Below are 17,303 nucleotides of genomic sequence, written 5' to 3'. Positions count from 1 at the left end.
GATGCAAATGGAAGAGAGGTTGATTTTTTTTTTTTTTTGGTTCGTGAAGTTTCTATATGGACACGTGTTGATTCTATAGAGTTGTGAGATGGCACGGTGAGCCATGAAGTTTCAAAATGGAAATGTGTTCATTCAATGGAGTTACGATACGATGGGAAGTGGCAGGCCATGGGAGTTTCAAATTGGACACGTGTTTATTCAATGGAGTTGTGAGATGATGTGAGATGACACGGTGAGAAGTAGTAGACCATAAAGTTTCAAAAATATTAAAATGCTTATTCTATAACAGCTCAAGTCTACCCCTAGTCGATATTTTCTTCTTTGGATTTTTTCTTTGAGTTTTCTCTCAAAGTTTTTAAAACATGTCTACTATAGAGAGGTTTCCACACCCTTATACAAAATGTTTCATTCCCCCCTTAAGGACCAAGCATCTTCACAGACACAGTCAACCCCCTTTCTAGACCCAACGTCCTCACTGGGACTTGTTCCTCTCACCAATCGATGTGAAATCTCACAATCAACCTTCCTACAAGGCCCAAAGATACTGACACTCATTCATCTCTCCGATCGATGTGAGATCTCACATATTCCATGGAGTTATGTGACAACACGATGAAAATTGGCAGGCTATGGCAGGCTATGCTGTTTCAAGATGGGACACATGTTTTAATCCATGGATGTGCGAGACGACTCGGTGAGAAGTAGCAAACCATAAAGTTCCAAACTGGACACATTTATTCCATGGAGTTACAAAACGACATGATGAGGAGTGGAAAGACCATGAAGTTTTCAAAAATGGACACATCCACTCATAATATGAACAATTTTTCATATTGGCTCATTCACTTTTAATAAATAAAGAAAACTCTTAAAAATAACTTCAAATAAACAATAGAAAACATTTACCAAAAAACAAAATGATAACCAAACATATTGTCACTTTCTGAATCTCTGCAAAACTAAAAATAGTAATGTGGGAAAAAATGGGGAGTAGAAATTGAGAATTCACAGTACCAAAAGGCATAACCACATCGTATGCTTGTGAGATTAGCAAGTAAAAGAAGAAAAACAACCTAAAATGTGAAGAGGCCACTACTTAGCACTGTGATGAAATTAAAATGAAAAGGGAAGAACATTCTTTGTATCAGAATATGGAGTAAAAAAAAAATATACCCAGCAATGTAGACAAGAATGGGCACCTTTCTCTAGTATTGCCTGGTGTATGGGAAACATTGAGCATCAGGGTGTTTAAGATTTCATCAGTTCCTCGACTTGCAGAAGCTGGGGGTACATCAGCTTTCCACCATTGGTTCGGGATCGGATAGCTCTGGCCGAGATTTATTGCATGGTCGTACTGAGTTGAAAAGGGTGTCCTTGATAACCTATGCAGGAAAAAGTACCAAAACTGTGGTTAGGAAATAATTTGTAACTTCGAGATGTTCTTTTGCAAAATCAACATGACGATTAAGAACAGGAGTCACCTGTGACATCAAACCATGAACCTGCTCCACCGTTATCTTTGCGCTGTCACGGGTGATCTTAGCAAGTTGCGAGTCTTCCTGCAATCGGAGGATGATATTACTTCAAAACGACAAAAAGAAGAAAATCATTTGGGCTTCAAGACAAATATTGTGTAGAGAAACAAGCTTAATTGGAGAGTGCGTTGTGTATCGTCATATAATATAAACTATACATATTCATCAGGAAACGATTAAAGCTCTATCGTGACTTGGATACGTACTTAGATAATCCCTTATGTGGGAACTACCCACATCAATAATTAAGATCCATGATCCAAAATCACTAGGCTCCATCTAATGAATCTACAATTTGCATAATCACGCAAAATTGAAGCGCGGTGAATACAAAAGCAACAAATTTAAAGAAATGCAATCTTTTTGTTCTTTTTAACAAATGGACATGCTAACATCACCACAAACCAGTCATACAGCACTTTGTTCTAGTTAAAGTCAAAACATAAACACATTCCAGCACAGACCATTAAAGGGAAGGACAGAATCTTTCCGAAAGAAGAGAGTACGATGCATAAAACTGATGAAAGGAGCGATATATGTCCAACCACAAACAGATCTTTCCTTTATAGCTTATGAAATAGACGGATGCACGTTTAAGAGAGAGCATGCATGTGTACGTGCAAATACATAAATGAATAAAGCATAAGAGAAATGACACAATGCAGTACCTCCTTCTTCCTCTGAGAAGGAGCTATTAACGGCCCAAAGCGGGAGTGAGCCAACTGATTCTCCAACTGCTCAAGTTTTTCAGCTGCAAAGCACAAAACAAACCGCTAAAAAGAATCAGACCACATCAGATAATTTGAGTTAGAATAGTAAATAGATTGTGTTGTAATGAAGATAAGGATACCTAAATCTAAGATTTGACCAGCAACATAATCTCCATTACCCAAGAGTGGAGAAGACGAAAGGGTATTAACCCAGTACTTGTTCCAAAGCAAATCCAAAAGGTGGCAGTCAAGTGAAGATTTGAAATAAGTGATATCGAGCGCATAGTACTGCAATAACAAGTAAAACGTAAGAAAAAAGTGTACCCAATAGCAAATAAACTAAAGAATTCTGAGAACATGAAAGAATGAGTGAAGAAACCTGTTTACAATGCACACCAAAGTCTTCAATCTTATTAAGTGGGATGGTTTGATACTCAGAAACAGGCTCATCTGGTGGCTTATATCCTTCAGGATAGGTCCTGAAAGCCCCAATCTCAACCTTTCCAGCAGAAACGGTTCTCGTAGGATCAATTACAACAGCCAAAAAAGGCTCCTGAAATTGCTGGTTTAACATTTGTGTGGAAACATCAATACCCGAAAGCCAGCATCCGTAACCTGGATGAGAATGGTACCATCCTACTACGTTCTCCAACCTCCCCGCCTAAATCATAAGATTGCCTTTTAGAGAAACATAATGTATAAACTAGGAAGCTTGTAAAGATTTCACAGATAGACAGCATCACTCCACTACTACATATGCAGGAAATTTTCAATTCTGAAGAAACTCGAAAAATTCAAAAACCGTGAGCACTGGATCTATGAAACGAACTCATACATCTACACGTCAAAAGCAAACGCAGGGATAAACAAACAATACGTTCAACTACAGTATACTCCTTCGATGCAATGATGTCAAATAAACCAAAACTTCATACATGACAGACATGTATGAAACTTGTCAAACCCAAAACATAGAAATATATGCTCAATTAACGGGAAATGAAGGCAATCAGAAATGAAGAATTGAAAGAGAATATTAGAAAACCTGTTTATTAGTCTGAGAGTAATCGACCATATACTCGTACGCATCAGCCTGAGCATTAACCCTAGTTTCAGTACCTTCGACGGGCAAGGCAAATGCATCCGTAACGATAATAGCGTCTCCATCAGTCTTCCCCTGCATCAGTCCCATGACCTCTATAGTTCCACCGGAGCGTGCATGGACCACCATTTTAAGAAGCGCGAGGGCAGAGATCTTCACACGCTTGAAGTAATGAGGATCATTTTTCCACGGCTTTTCCTGCTGAAACTTGGCCTGTGCGGCCTCGTCGTAGTAGAATATCGCATCGGAGGAAGGATCAGGAGCTTTGGAAGTGGTCGGAGGAGTATCGACGGAGATGATATTGTTCTCAAGCTCCCAGGTTTTCTGAGCTAGTTGAGAAGATGACGGAAACGACTCCATTCGTCTCGATACGGAAGACGATCACGAAGAACAGGAAGAAGAAGAACAATGCTCCCTATTTTCTCCTGAATTCAGATTATTCGACCCTATTCTGAAATCTGTAAAAGAAATTGGGATGTTGAAGGAGAAGCGAATGAACTACTCCACACGACAGTTACAGAGGAGATTGAATTTCTCGTTCGCACCGCAGAAAAGCGTGACCTTAAGAAACTGGCCCATAATTTTTGGGCTCAACCCATATCTCATTGGGCTTGTTAATGGGCCTACAAGATTCAGACTCTTACAAGCCCATATATACACACGTATATATATATATATATATATATATATGAGTGAGAACAAACCATATTAGAAAGACTTAGTGTTGGACGGTGGGAATAGTCTTAATCCTTAAGAATCGTCACTTGAATCCGAAATTTGAACCGTGGACATGGGTCGTTACGATCTTCACCCATAAAAAGCGAGAAGTAGGTAACACGACCAAGTGGTAGGGGATGCAAGGAAATGTCAGAATCATCAGCTGAATCCGAAATTTGAACCGTGGACATGGGTCGTTACGATCTTCACCCATAAAAAGCGAGAAGTAGGTAACACGACCAAGTGGTAGGGGATGCAAGGAAATGTCAGAATCATCAGCTGAATCCGAAATTTGAACCGTGGACATGGGTCGTTACGATCTTCACCCATAAAAAACGAGAAGTAGGTAACACGACCAAGTGGTAGGGGATGCAAGGAAATGTTGTGCCCATTAGATACCGAATTTTAATTTTGAATCATGGACACAGATCGTTACCATTATAATATCGAGACCATTAGGTGCCAATATATTCACCAAAACATAATAAACAATAATAAAATTTAATTAATAATATTATAAAGTGGGGGCCTAAACTATTTAATTGGATAAATTAAAAAAATAAATATATAGCTTTTTTAATGTAAATAATACGACATATATTATTCATAAGTTTTATAAATAGGATATGAGGTTGAACATACATGAATATTAACGGTAAATATAATATGTTAAGAGTCATGGTAAAAAAGACTTTAGGAACGTATATAAAGTTAAATTTTTATTTTTATATTTTATAATAACTCAAGTTCACCGCTAGCAGATATTGTCCATTTTATTACGTATCGCCGTCAACTTACGGTTTTAAAACGCGTATACTAGGGAGAGATTTTCACACTCGTATAAAGAATGTTTCGTTTTCCAAGCCCATTGTTAGCAGGTATTGTCCACTTTGGTCTGTTACATATCGCTGTTAGACTAACGGTTTTAAAATGTGTCTACTCAAGAGAAGTTTTCGCATTCTTATAAGAAATGTTTCGTTTCCCTCTCCAACTGATGTAGGATCTCACGATCTACTTCCTTTGGGGCCAGCGTCCTTGCTGGCACACCGCCCAATGTTTGGCTTTAATATTATTTGTAATAGTCCAAACTCATCGCTAGCAAATATTGTCCGTTTTAGCTCGTTACGTATCGCCACTGCTGAATGGTGCGAGACACTAGTCGGAGTAGGGCTAGACCCTCGTGAGATTGATATCGATACGAAACGGGTCAAAACAAACAATATTGGTTAATGGTGGATTTAGACGATTACATTAAAAAAAAAAAAAATTAAATCCACGTCACCATTATTTAAAATAATTTAAAATTTGAATGATGGTAAAAGCTAGTTCTTGCCTTTGTAATGAAGCATGCTAGCCCCATTTGGTGGTGAAAATAAAAAAAAATAAAAAATAAAAAATAAAAAATGAACATGATTCATCCTTTTTATTTTACTTTTTTATTATTTAAGGAAAATTTATTAATGATATTTTAAAAAATAATTTGGAACAAAAAAAAAAAAAAAAAAAAAAAAAAAAAAAAAANNNNAAAAAAAAAAAAAAAAAAAAAAAAAAAAAAAAATATAACAAGCAATCTCTCACATGATTTTTCCTTCTATTTCTTTTTTCTCTAAACTACCCCAATAACTTTTTTTTTCATTCATTTTCCCCAAAATTTATTATTATTTATTTATTTGACCCATTGAAAAGAAAGTTTAGCATATGTCCCACATGTTTCTTTGTCTTGTACGTTCCTTTTTCTTTTTCGTTGTGTGTTTATTGTCTCCCAAATAAAGAGATTGATGGAAAAGACCTTAAATTATTCTATAATTGCATATTGGTCCTTGAATTTGCATTAATTTCTAAATTTGTCAAATAAGTAGTTATTATTAAATATGTAGATTTTTAATTTTTTTTATATTATAAATGTTTAGACTTTAAAAATATCAAATAATTTTTTTTTTAAATTTTTGTCTATTTAATTTCTCATATATTTAAAAATTTTAAAAATTCATTTCTATTTTTTTGTACAGTAGGATCGTGGGTTTTTATATAAAAAATGTCAAATGGATTAATAAACTGCAAAATTATAAATTTAAAATGGACACAAAATTACTAATTAAATGCATTTTTTAAAAATTCATAAAATAAATAAATATAAATATAAAAGTTCATCTTAACTACACGATTAATTATAGAGATAAAAAATATAAATTATTATTTTTAAAGGTTAGAGATAAAAAAAAAATGAAGAATAAAAATGAGGCTTAATTTATTTTTTGTATTGGAATTAAATTTATTGCACTAGGCACGTGCATGGGCACGTGCAATGTAACATCCTTCAATGAAGTAAATTAGAGAAATTTAACAATTCTCAATTATTAAAAATACATTACAAATTACGTGGATGTCTAAATTCGGTAGGGGCATAAAAGACATTTCACATGCAGAGAATTTTAATATTTTATAAAAATTGTACCTTTATGTTTATCCCATTAGAGATTGAGCATGGAGTTCCACGTGCAAATGAAAATACTTTTGCATTTTTTTTTTAAATTTTAAATAAAAAATAATTAGTCAGCCTAAAATTTATTTTTAAAATAGTGATGTCTACTACAAAAAAAATAATTTATATTCTACATTTATATTTTATTTTTAAAAAAATAATAATCCATTTTATTTAACAATAAAGGTTATAACGACGTCGTTTTTCTATCTGTTTATTATATATAAAAATATTTTTAGTCTTTGAGAAATTATGAAATATAAATAATAAATAAAAAGCTCTATTGTCATAAAACGATGTCGTTTTGTTATTTATTATATATAAAAATATTTTCAGTCTTGGAGAAATTTATGAAATATAAATAATAAATAATAAATATAAATAAAAAAATAAGAAGCTCTTTACAATAATGACAGCCATCCACGTCGGCTCGCAATAGCGATTGTCTGAAAGCAATACGGACTCTTCATCGGAACGGCAAAGTTATTTATTTTTTCAAATAAATAAATAAATAAATAAATAAATTATAAAGAGGGACATGCCTCCCCACCCTTCAGGCGACTCTCCCACCCTTTTTCCAGGCTCAAGTTGCAGATACTCTCTTCTCTTGCGTGAAAAGTCTCCGCCTCTCTTCTTTTTGTAGGTCTCATCTCCATCTGGATTTTCCATTTTTCTCAGAAATTTTGTTCTATTTTCAGGTGAATTGAATTGGATTTATCTGAACTTCTTGCTGTTCTTTGATTCTTTGTGTTTGTGTTTGCGCTTGGTGATTTCGGTATGTTTGTTTCTTTAACTTCGTCTCCTAATTTCTTGTATTGTTCGTCTGAACATCATTTTGCTTTGAATTGTTGGATTTGAGAGCCAATTTGTTCCTGTTGTCTTGTTGATTGTGAATTGCGCGTGTTCTTTGGGTAATCGCATTGAACAAATCATTTCTGGACAGAGATTTTTTTTTTTTTGAGCCTTGATTATGATTTTTTTTGTTGCGATGGCTACTTCAAACTTGGTTGGTGGCCACGATTTTCTTGAGTTTTGACTTTCGGATTCTTTAACTCTCTTTCTCTGTTTCTCTGTCTGGATAGAATGTAAATGCCATTTCATGTTATTCTCTTAAGAAGATGTGTATATGATAATATCAGTGGACTACTGATGACATTCATAAATCAATTAGAAGGAATGGAACAAAACGGAGATTCGGAATCCGAACGTTTCTTGAGAAATCAAAGCAGAAAGTTGTTTTACTGTTTGTAAGAGTTTATGTTGCGTGTTCATTTTGAAAAGATCTCGTTTCTTGAGTTCTTGATAAATCGAAGCAGAAAGTTGTGTTGCTGTTGTAAGAGTTTATGTTGCGTATTGAGTTTGAAAAGTTTGGTTTCTTTGGTATCTTCTTCGGGAGAGCGTGGATTGAAACTATTGGTTGCTGTTTTGTTTTTATCAGGAATCTTATTTGCTGATTGTTGCCAAATTCCTTTTTTGTTGTTATTTCCAGATGTTTATCCATTTATGGTGCTGCAAAAATTGGCCTTCTAAAGGCGTTCGGTGTGTTATTTTGACTTCTCACAGTATCATTTTGGACCTGGTTGATCAATGATTTGAATCTGATTATGTGATTAGTATTTTCAATTTGATTGAGTGGTTCATAGTTCGTTCTTGTTCGACGAATTTTCCTATGAAAGTGGGCTGAACTTCCCATTTCTTTCATGGATAGTAATCAGTTTGGTTCTAACTGGGATGATGTGATTTGTTCGATATGCTTGGATTTTCCTCATAATGCTGTACTTCTGCAATGCTCGTCATATGATAAAGGATGTCGCCCCTTTGTGTGCGACACTGACCATTTACACTCAAATTGTCTTGGTCGTTTTAAAGATGCACACAATACAACTCCCCCATCAACATCGGATGTAGTTCCTCGGATCAATGCTGAGATGGTGGCACCAGAAGATAATTACCAATTATGCTGTCCTTTGTGTAGAGGGGATGTGAATGGATGGAAGGTGGTTGATGAGGCCCGCATACATTTGGATAAAAAAAAGCGTTGTTGTGAGGAGGAACAATGTAGATTTATGGGTACATATTTAGAATTGCAACAGCATGCTCAGGTGGAACATCCTCATGCCCGTCCTTCAAAAATCGATCCTGCTCGGCAACTAGATTGGGAAAATTTTCAACAATCCTCTGAGATCATCGATGTCTTAAGTACCATTCACTCTGAAGTTCCTCATGGGGTGGTGTTTGGAGACTACGTGATTGAATATGGGGACGATGAAAGTGGGGATGAGTTCGAGGATTTCCCTGGGGATGATGGTAATTGGTGGACCTCTTGTATCTTGTATCAAGTATTCGATAATTTCAGGAATTCACGAAACCGAAGGAGATCAAGAGTTGGTGATACAAGACGGGGAAGTCGCCGATCGAGTAACGACTTGTCGAATTCCGATGACAGTTTTGTGGCCTCGGTAGAATTTTCAGAGTACGGTGTAGAAGATGTTGACGACGAAATTGTGAGTACAAATGTCTCTTCAAGGGGTAATTCCAACCATAGGAGGTGAGAAAATGCTTTTCACTTCAAGTATATTACATTATAACTAGCTATATGTTACAGGCTTCATGGAACTTGACAATTTTTTAGCTGAAATTTATCTTAAAAATGAAACAAAAATGATGATCTGTTTTAAAATCTATGAATTAGATGAATTTCAGCTCTTGTTCTAACTTAATCAATTCATGTTCCTCCCTGATCCCTAGTTCCCGAAGACGTCGCTCCCGCTTTTACGACAACTAGCCATTAGGTATACACTTTTACATGAATCTGCACTGTCTTTGTACTGTCTCTGTTTTCCTTTCCATCTCACAATCATTTTTTCGGTGTGTTTCTTGTGATCTTATTGCAGTGTCGGAAAATGAGGCGGAGTTAAGGTAATAGAGGGTCGATTTAGACATCAGATTCATGTTAAATTATGATGATGATATGTTCATCAAACATTTGAGTTCTTACCTTGTGTGGTTTCTTTCTTTCAATTTTGTTTGGTGTCTTTATGGGGTTTTCCTAAGATGTATTCTGCTCACTCAAATATTGTCAAAAGGGATTGGATTGAAAGGCACCAAACTGATGGTTTATTATAGTGTACAGCTGATCTAAATTTGGTTCCCATGCTTCATTTAGAACTCTTCCTTATTTTTGCAACGATTCTCGACGTGCTTGATTGATGCCGAACCTATGCTTCTAATCGTACGACTTCTCTAGAATGTTTTGTGCTTGGTTCTCATAATATTTGTTGTCAAATCTGAAATTGTTTGGCTTTATTTTCCAACTAATTCACATTTATTTTCACTTTATGTGGGAGTGGCCTCATGTCATTGTCATAAGATATGCTTAGATGGGAATCAAGCTAAAAATATCATGAGAAATATACTAATAGAAATACCTTTTTAACACAAGTCAACTTCTATCGCTCCCTTTTAACGCAAGTCAACTTCTATCTGTAATAAGTAGCTTCCAACTAAATTTGGACCTACTTTTCGAAAATATAGTTCAAACGATTCAAACTAATGAAGAAATTGGAAATAAGTATTGTAAATGATAAATGATCTCGGCACAAGAAAGTTGATCTCGACATAAGAAGGTTGGAATTTAGTTCTTACTATTCACAGTTAAATATGAAAATTTAATCAAATTAAAATAGCACCACTTGAGTAAATCACATGAAAAGACACTAATTTGTTTTGTTTTGTTGGGAGGTGTTACTTTTTATAAACGATGCCGTCCACTGTATATGCTTTTATAGTGTGTCAAGTGTTCTGCTGTGCAGATAGCAAACAGACACAATCATTTGCATTGGTTGTGTATTGGCCTGCATTACCCATGAGCATGACCCCATAACTGCAGGATTATTCAACTGCTCCTTATTAGAATCTGTTTCTTTATAATATATATGTAACGATCCAGATTCACTATTAGGAAATATTGTTCTCTTTGAGCTTTCCCTCAAAAGCTAATGAAAAGTTTCCACACCCTTATAAATGATGGTTTGTTCCCATCCTATATATCTATATATTACTAAATTATATAACAAATAAAATACCTTTTTACTTTTTTCCATCAAGAAAAACGCATATTTTTTAAAAGTTGTAATATTATCTTTGATGGATCATAAACGTTTCAAAATTCATTAAATTTTAAAACGAGTGGCTATGAAAAATGATTCTCAAACCTATTTTTGTAATGTTTAAAAGAATATAAGTATTTTTTTTTAAATAGTTTAACCTTTTTCCCAAATAGAAATTGCCAAAATTGGTTCTTATATATCCTAAACCTATAGAACAGATTCACTCTAAGCAAGGATGAGGTTTACTTGGGGCTATTTCACTCGAACGGAAGAGAGAAAAGTCCCACCTCATTTAATTTAGGGAATGATCATGGTTTATAATAAAATAATACTATTTTCATAACATCAGCTAATTTAGGGAATGATCATGGTTTATAATCAAAGAATACTATATCCATTGATACGATGCATTTTGGGAAGACCAAAGCAACAAGAGTTTATACTCAAAGTGGACAACATCATACATTGTGAGATTTGTGATCCTTGACATGGTATTGTCATGCTTTAAACTTATATATGTTAAATGCAATTTTTTTAATATTTTAAGGTATTTTTGTAATAAAGTAGTAATCGAAAATTTTTAAACAAATAATATTAATTTCTATCAACAAAATTATGTATTATTTATTAATTTTTTAAAAAGTTTCACAATCTACGGAATCAGGAGGGAAAAGAAAAGGCAATATTGGCGGGAAATGAATTACCATTCGCAAAACTGCCTCTTCAGTTTATATATATACTCGATTTCTTCGCTACTTCAGCCTTTCGCGGAGTCGCTCTCTTTTGCGGCAATGGAGTTAGATTGGCGCGCTTTTGATCCGGTAATACTCTGTGTTCTACATCTATCTTGCAGTAATGTTATGGCTGTATCTGTTGTTTTTGTTTGCTGAGCAAATAGTAGGAAGGTAAATATGATCAATACTTGCGAAGTTTGAATGAATTTTGATTAGTTCGATTAGTTTCCTCATCTGCATAGTTTGAGATAAATCAAATAGTAGAAGCAGAATGTTGGATTCCACTTCTTATTTTTCTCCTCCTCGATGTTCTTAGACTGTTTGATTGCGTGGAATATACTGCGAGATGGAGGATTTTGAGAAATTTTGGGAATTAGGATCGAATTAGATTGCTTTTTTTCCTATGCTTTGTTCGTAAACTAGATGAATCGGTTATTGTAGTCGTGCTTTCCTTGCGCGCATCACTCATTCATAGCGTTAATGCAGTTTAGATATTCTTAAGCTGATGAAGCTGATAGTCGATTCTTTCATTACGACGAGAAGAATTTTCTTAAATGGAACTTACATATTACAGCCTTACTCTGATACGGTGATAAAAAGAACCGTACAGTTGAACCTTGGAATACTATAATATAAAATATTTTCTCTGATCAGGATGGATTGTGTTTGTGATAGAACCTTTAGATTTACAAATTCCAACAGGAAAAACTGAATATCACTACACATGATTGAACTGTGAATCAATATTTTGAGAAAAGAAAAAGTCAGCCTGCAAAATATAGAAAGTTGTGGTTCAAGTCACTTACATTCCAATGAAAGGTAAAACCGTCATAAATTAAGAGTCTGAGAGTGAAGTTTTGGTTTGATTTACCTTCAATAGTTTTTTCCTAATCCATAAGGTTTACCTAAGTTTCTTTTCCTCCCTTTCAAATCGGTTTAGGAAAAGGTTGAACAGGACATTTTTCCACTTTATCGTGCCATGGGCGTGCGAGGTGCACGTCACATGTCTGGCTTAGCTCGCCACTTGTGTTCAATTCAGCTTGAGGTAGGATTTTGGGCACCAAATCTAGGCCCGTTTTCTATCCGTCAGATTTGGTGTGTCCAAATTTACCCATAACACAAACTCTACCATAAATTCCAAAAAATTCAAGTTCTATTAGAATGGGATCTCTATGGCATTAGATATTTTAGATTAATAGAAGGATATATATAATGGTAGAATTTGATTGTTTGGAAGTTGTGAATTGCTAAGATTCAAAGATTATGATTCTATTAAATTTAGAGGTGTACGCTGTTGAGGACATCTTGAACCTTATAGAACCTCTATTATCATCTTCTTTGACCACATTAACAAGGATTGAAATACTACTGCCTAAGGGTATAAAATATTGTCTAGCTTGAAAGGGTATAGAAATAGAGAGTGAAAAAAAACCCGAAGAGGTATGTTTTTAATCTATGCTTTTCAATCTAGACTTCTTTAAATTTAATTTAATATATTTTAACTTTGTTTATGTATGTCATTCTATGTACATTCTAATAATACTTACCTTTCTTGAATCCATTTATTATCTTCTTAGCCTAATTTAAACTTTTGATCCACTCATTCTAATAATACTTACCTTTCTTGAATCCATTTATTGTCTTCTTAGCCTAATTTAAACTTTTGATCCACTCATTTGGAAAATTTTCAACTAGAACGATAAAATTTAAAAAGAAAATTTGAAACTTTCCGTGGGATAGGTCTCACCTCTTTTTTTCCGTGTGAAATGGGGAGTATGTTGCACGTGCCTAGGGCCAACAAGAATTCCAATTTTCCTCACCTCGCATTGGACACATGGCCATATATTCTTGGCTTGTCACGTGAAAACCCACACTTGCCTTTCGTAGGTATCATTCCCAATCAAAACATTGCCACCTCTTTTTCACTCGGTTTCCTTTTTTTATTGGATAATTGATTTGTCTCTATCTATACTCTCATTTTGATTGAAAAGATATTTCAATGATTTGATTATAGAGTAAAAACACCTTTAACATGGAAAAAAAAACGCGATCCATTCAATTTTTTTGAAGCAAAAAAAACAAGCACTGTTTTATTGATTTATATAATACAAACAATGACTTATTACAACATACATCACATAGATGAAACTACACAAATATTTAAAAATAACCACGGAGGAAAGCTTATGCATAACTAAGAAAAGTCCTAATTAACTAGGGGAATGACCATTTTTATATGATTGAAGGACCAAAGAAAAAGAAAAATAGATGATGATAAAAATGCAGGAGAAACACTTGAATTAAATGAGGTACATGCATGGGGATTATATTATATCATATAATGAGATGAGAGATGGAAATACACATGATGAAGCTAGGTGTCAACTCACACATCTCGAACATGGAAGAGATTGGGATTTTTAATGACTATGTCATACATGTGAATGGAGTTGAACTTGGCAAAGTCCCTAGGAAGAGAAATTAGATCAATGGAAGAACGTTTATGAAACTGAAACAGTTCTGGATCCCCTCCATAGTATCTCTCCCATCCTAACGATGTGAGGATTTCCTCTAACGAAGAGTAGGATGACACTGCTTGTCCCGTCGGAAGGTATATCAATACCTTTCGTCTGGAGTTGCCTAGCCTTCCATCAGAATCTGCTTGAGGATTTTCAATCAAGCGAATTACACCGTTCTTGAAAACCCAAACTCCAGACATGATATTATTTCTTACTATGGTTGATCTTGATGTTTGGTGAGGAGTAGGAGAAGTACTTGGTGGAGTGAATGAAGGAAGGGGTGGAGTGGGTTTGGTTTATATATGTGCAAATTGATCGACGTCGCAAATAAAACCAAGATTAAAATACTCCTTAGAATGTCTGGCTTTTGGCATAGAATCTAGATATAATGTGGGTCCTAATGCATTTAAATATGAGGGTACAGGGATTCTCTCGAGGGTGTTATTTTAGGGTACTAGAACCATCCGTGTGGTTTGGTTCGATTTTTAGGAAGAATCTCTCTCTCTCTCTCTCTGTATATATATATATGTTATTTCAACCTTTACTTTTCTTTATATAGAGAAGAATCTTTGTAAATTATAGGCACTACACTACTCTAAAATATAGTACTTTATTCAAAAACAGAAGGTGCCACCCACTTCTATTCACGAGCTATCCATGTGAAGGGGGTTGGTATATTTGGAGATACGCATTGGACTCGGTTAAGATCGATGTCAATGTATTGCCTTAGTAAAAAAGTGAAAGTATATATCATGAAAAAAATTCTTGAATAAAACTTCAAAATTCGAGAGACAAAGTAATTTGGTCATTTGATCTAATTTTGCTTTCTATCCCGAAACTATATGTTCCAAAATGTGTACACACGTGGTTATTTCTACAAATTGCAAGGTTTTTTTTTTTGTTTTTTTTTTTTTGTTTTTGTGGCTTATGAATAGGTTTACCTCATTTATTTCATGGGTACTCTTTTCATTTATCTAGTCAAAATGCTATATATTTCTGATTAGATAATCTAAACTCGTTAAACATATAATTGAAGTTTGAATTTCCACCCTACCCTCACACTATGGTTAAATTAAAGAAAAAAAAAGGTTAGACAGGAGAGATAAGGCTATATTACTTGTCAAATATACTAGCACCATCACTATCTATTATATTAGACTGATCAGGCATCACTTTGCAAATATATACGTATAATATATTAGATTGATTATTGTTGGATTTCTGAGCAAGCTTGTTATTAATATTTGAATACCACAGTGAGCACGAATTTGTAGCTTTGATAATTAACGTAACTTCTATTCAATAGGACCACCTAGATGCAACTGTATGAATATCCCTCAACTTCTCAGTCATTATTTCATAAATTCAAGCTTAGAACTCCTACCTTCACCCACTTGCTATCACGTGGGCTACATGGTCCTGCCGCCGGCATGTCAATTCGAGCATTTTGCATGACTTAATCTGCTTGCATCATATTTCCCCTAGAAAAAAATTCATAAATTTAAAGACGCGTTTCGAGTGTATCTCCATTTTCATATTTTCTTTATTCATTTTTGTTAATGTTTAGCCGGCATCCAAATTAAATTTTATTCCATAAAAATCGTGTTTAAGAGTGTAAATATAAATACTAAGTTGATTTTCAATAATTAAAGTTATGATTTGAACAATTTTAACTTCAAACATGTTCATCTTGATTTTAACTTCAACAAGAATGACTTCTAAATCAGTTTTTTTTTTCTCTTTCTTTTTCAATGATAGCTACGAGAGGCCAAGTGGTGATCTGGTGGTCCTCATATTGTCGAGATTGGATCAAAAGGTGTCCCCTACAAAGGCTGTATTCCAGATAAAAGAGCAGTTGTATGCATACCTTTAACCATTCAGCCTTCAAGCTGGCAAGTCTTTTTGTTTCTTCATGTTCCTCTTTATGGCTGCCATGAGGTAAGATCGAGATATTCTCGTTACTTTTTACCAATTCGTTTTTATCTCATTTACTCACTTCCCAATTTCCATCTGAAAAATATGTGCACGTATAGTTGTAGTTGTAGGTCCCTCTACTTATGGTATATATATCTATATATAAGTATAATCTTTTATCGTCATTAATACTTAATGGGGAGTATGTACGAGAATATTTCTAAGTGAAGCAGAAAGTGCTTGAATATTTATTCCAAAGTTGGGAAATGAATCACTTTCTTTCCGTAAATTAGGAATAAGAAGAATAGAGGGTGTCCAAAATGGGATAAAAATTAGATTTTCGTTGACATTAAGTGAGTATTTTTATTCGTCAACTTCATAGGTAGACATATATTGTAGGAGGTAGGCCTATAATTACTTTTCCATTTCACAAGAGTGTTCGAATTTTGGAGGACAAAAAAGCCACCAAGCATTAAGTTTTATTTAATTACAAAGCTTCTCTAACATTACGTTTATCAACTTATATTATAATTGTAGATATCATCCAAGGGATTCTGGGAGGAAGTATTTAATTTGCAAAATTCAATCATGAACGATACACCACAAACTTTATAGAGCAACTTGGCTAGCTTTTACCTTTCTAGTTTTATATGCGTATAAAGAATCGTCCATTGTGAGATAGAAAACAGAAGTGGTTTGTCTAACCTCCACTATGGAAAAGTAGAAAAATTATTCGAAGAAGCCATCACAACGAGAGAGTTATAATTTCACACGATCGAATCTTAAATTATTAGGAATAAAAAAAATTTAAAATTTAAAATCTAAAATTAACCCTGGAAAAAAAAACATAAAAATATATCTATTGTAGCGATCTAAATAGTGTCACAGTCCAGTATTCGTATAGAGGGATGGTATTGTTACAAAGCTTAGAACAACAAAAAAACATGGCCCAATTACAAAAGACGGAAAGGTGGGAAAAAGGAAAATTCCCTTTAGGTGCATGGACCAGTTGTGTCCTCGTGGGGTAGAGAGGCTTTGCTTTACAGTAAATTAACTTGTTATGGTCATGCATCTTATACTGATGAGCTGCACATTCGTAGATCATTACATTCAAATATTGTTATTAATTACTAGCTTGCTTCGAATTTCTGTGTATGCTTTTTCATGGGTTCGGCACATGGGAATCTTGTGAGGTACTTTCTGATATGCCATTTACATCAATCTTATCAACTAAATTTTTTAATGTTCTATTCATATGTAAAGAAAAGAAATGCAAAGATGATAAACTTTTAATGTTTATCGATTGAATTGGTACGAGAGTTAGTGGAATACATTGCACTGGAAGGATAATATATAGTCTTCTTCCAAAAAAATGAATTTATTATCTGGGATGATTATAAATGTGGTACATACATGTCAAAAAAAAAAAAAAAAAAAAAAAAAAAAAAAAAAAAAAAAAAAAAAAAAAAAAAAAAAAAAAA

The 17,303-nt window shown here is 34.0% G+C and overlaps 3 protein-coding genes across 9 annotated transcripts; 1 reads left to right on the top strand and 2 right to left on the bottom strand.

Moving 5' to 3' along the window:
* Window positions 1–966: 966 nt before the first annotated feature.
* LOC111496251 (COP9 signalosome complex subunit 5b-like) lies at window positions 967–3,869 on the bottom strand. 2 transcript variants are annotated; one of them, XM_023146627.1, is made up of 6 exons: window positions 3,291–3,868; window positions 2,625–2,906; window positions 2,386–2,533; window positions 2,204–2,286; window positions 1,482–1,559; window positions 967–1,382 (listed from the first exon to the last, which is right to left on the bottom strand). In XM_023146627.1, the coding sequence occupies exons 1-6, from the start codon at window positions 3,705–3,707 to the stop codon at window positions 1,293–1,295; spliced, it is 1,098 nt and encodes a 365-aa protein (XP_023002395.1). In that variant the 5' UTR covers window positions 3,708–3,868; the 3' UTR covers window positions 967–1,292. The 2 variants fall into 2 exon arrangements, with proteins under 2 accessions (XP_023002395.1, XP_023002397.1); XM_023146629.1 differs by lacking the exons at window positions 967–1,382; window positions 1,482–1,559 and having other exon boundaries at window positions 2,253–2,308; window positions 3,291–3,869.
* Window positions 3,870–7,063: 3,194 nt separating this feature from the next.
* Window positions 7,064–9,707, top strand: LOC111496290. 6 transcript variants are annotated; one of them, XM_023146688.1, is made up of 5 exons: window positions 7,064–7,164; window positions 7,245–7,321; window positions 8,036–9,094; window positions 9,295–9,338; window positions 9,441–9,707. In XM_023146688.1, exons 3-4 carry the CDS (start codon window positions 8,247–8,249, stop codon window positions 9,329–9,331), a joined length of 885 nt encoding a protein of 294 aa, XP_023002456.1. In that variant the 5' UTR covers window positions 7,064–7,164; window positions 7,245–7,321; window positions 8,036–8,246; the 3' UTR covers window positions 9,332–9,338; window positions 9,441–9,707. The 6 variants fall into 6 exon arrangements, with proteins under 6 accessions (XP_023002456.1, XP_023002458.1, XP_023002455.1 ...); XM_023146690.1 differs by lacking the exon at window positions 7,245–7,321 and having other exon boundaries at window positions 7,096–7,185; XM_023146687.1 differs by lacking the exon at window positions 7,245–7,321 and having other exon boundaries at window positions 7,096–7,244.
* Window positions 9,708–13,465: 3,758 nt separating this feature from the next.
* Window positions 13,466–14,159, bottom strand: LOC111496368 (flowering-promoting factor 1-like protein 2). The gene has a single exon (XM_023146790.1). It carries the CDS (start codon window positions 14,106–14,108, stop codon window positions 13,776–13,778), a length of 333 nt encoding a protein of 110 aa, XP_023002558.1. The 5' UTR covers window positions 14,109–14,159; the 3' UTR covers window positions 13,466–13,775.
* Between the last annotated feature and the right edge of the window lie 3,144 nt (window positions 14,160–17,303).

This window comes from Cucurbita maxima, unplaced genomic scaffold (genome assembly GCF_002738345.1).
Source record: "Cucurbita maxima cultivar Rimu unplaced genomic scaffold, Cmax_1.0 Cma_Scf00022, whole genome shotgun sequence".
Lineage (NCBI taxonomy): Eukaryota > Viridiplantae > Streptophyta > Magnoliopsida > Cucurbitales > Cucurbitaceae > Cucurbita > Cucurbita maxima.
This window is presented reverse-complemented; position numbering and strand designations above follow the sequence as displayed.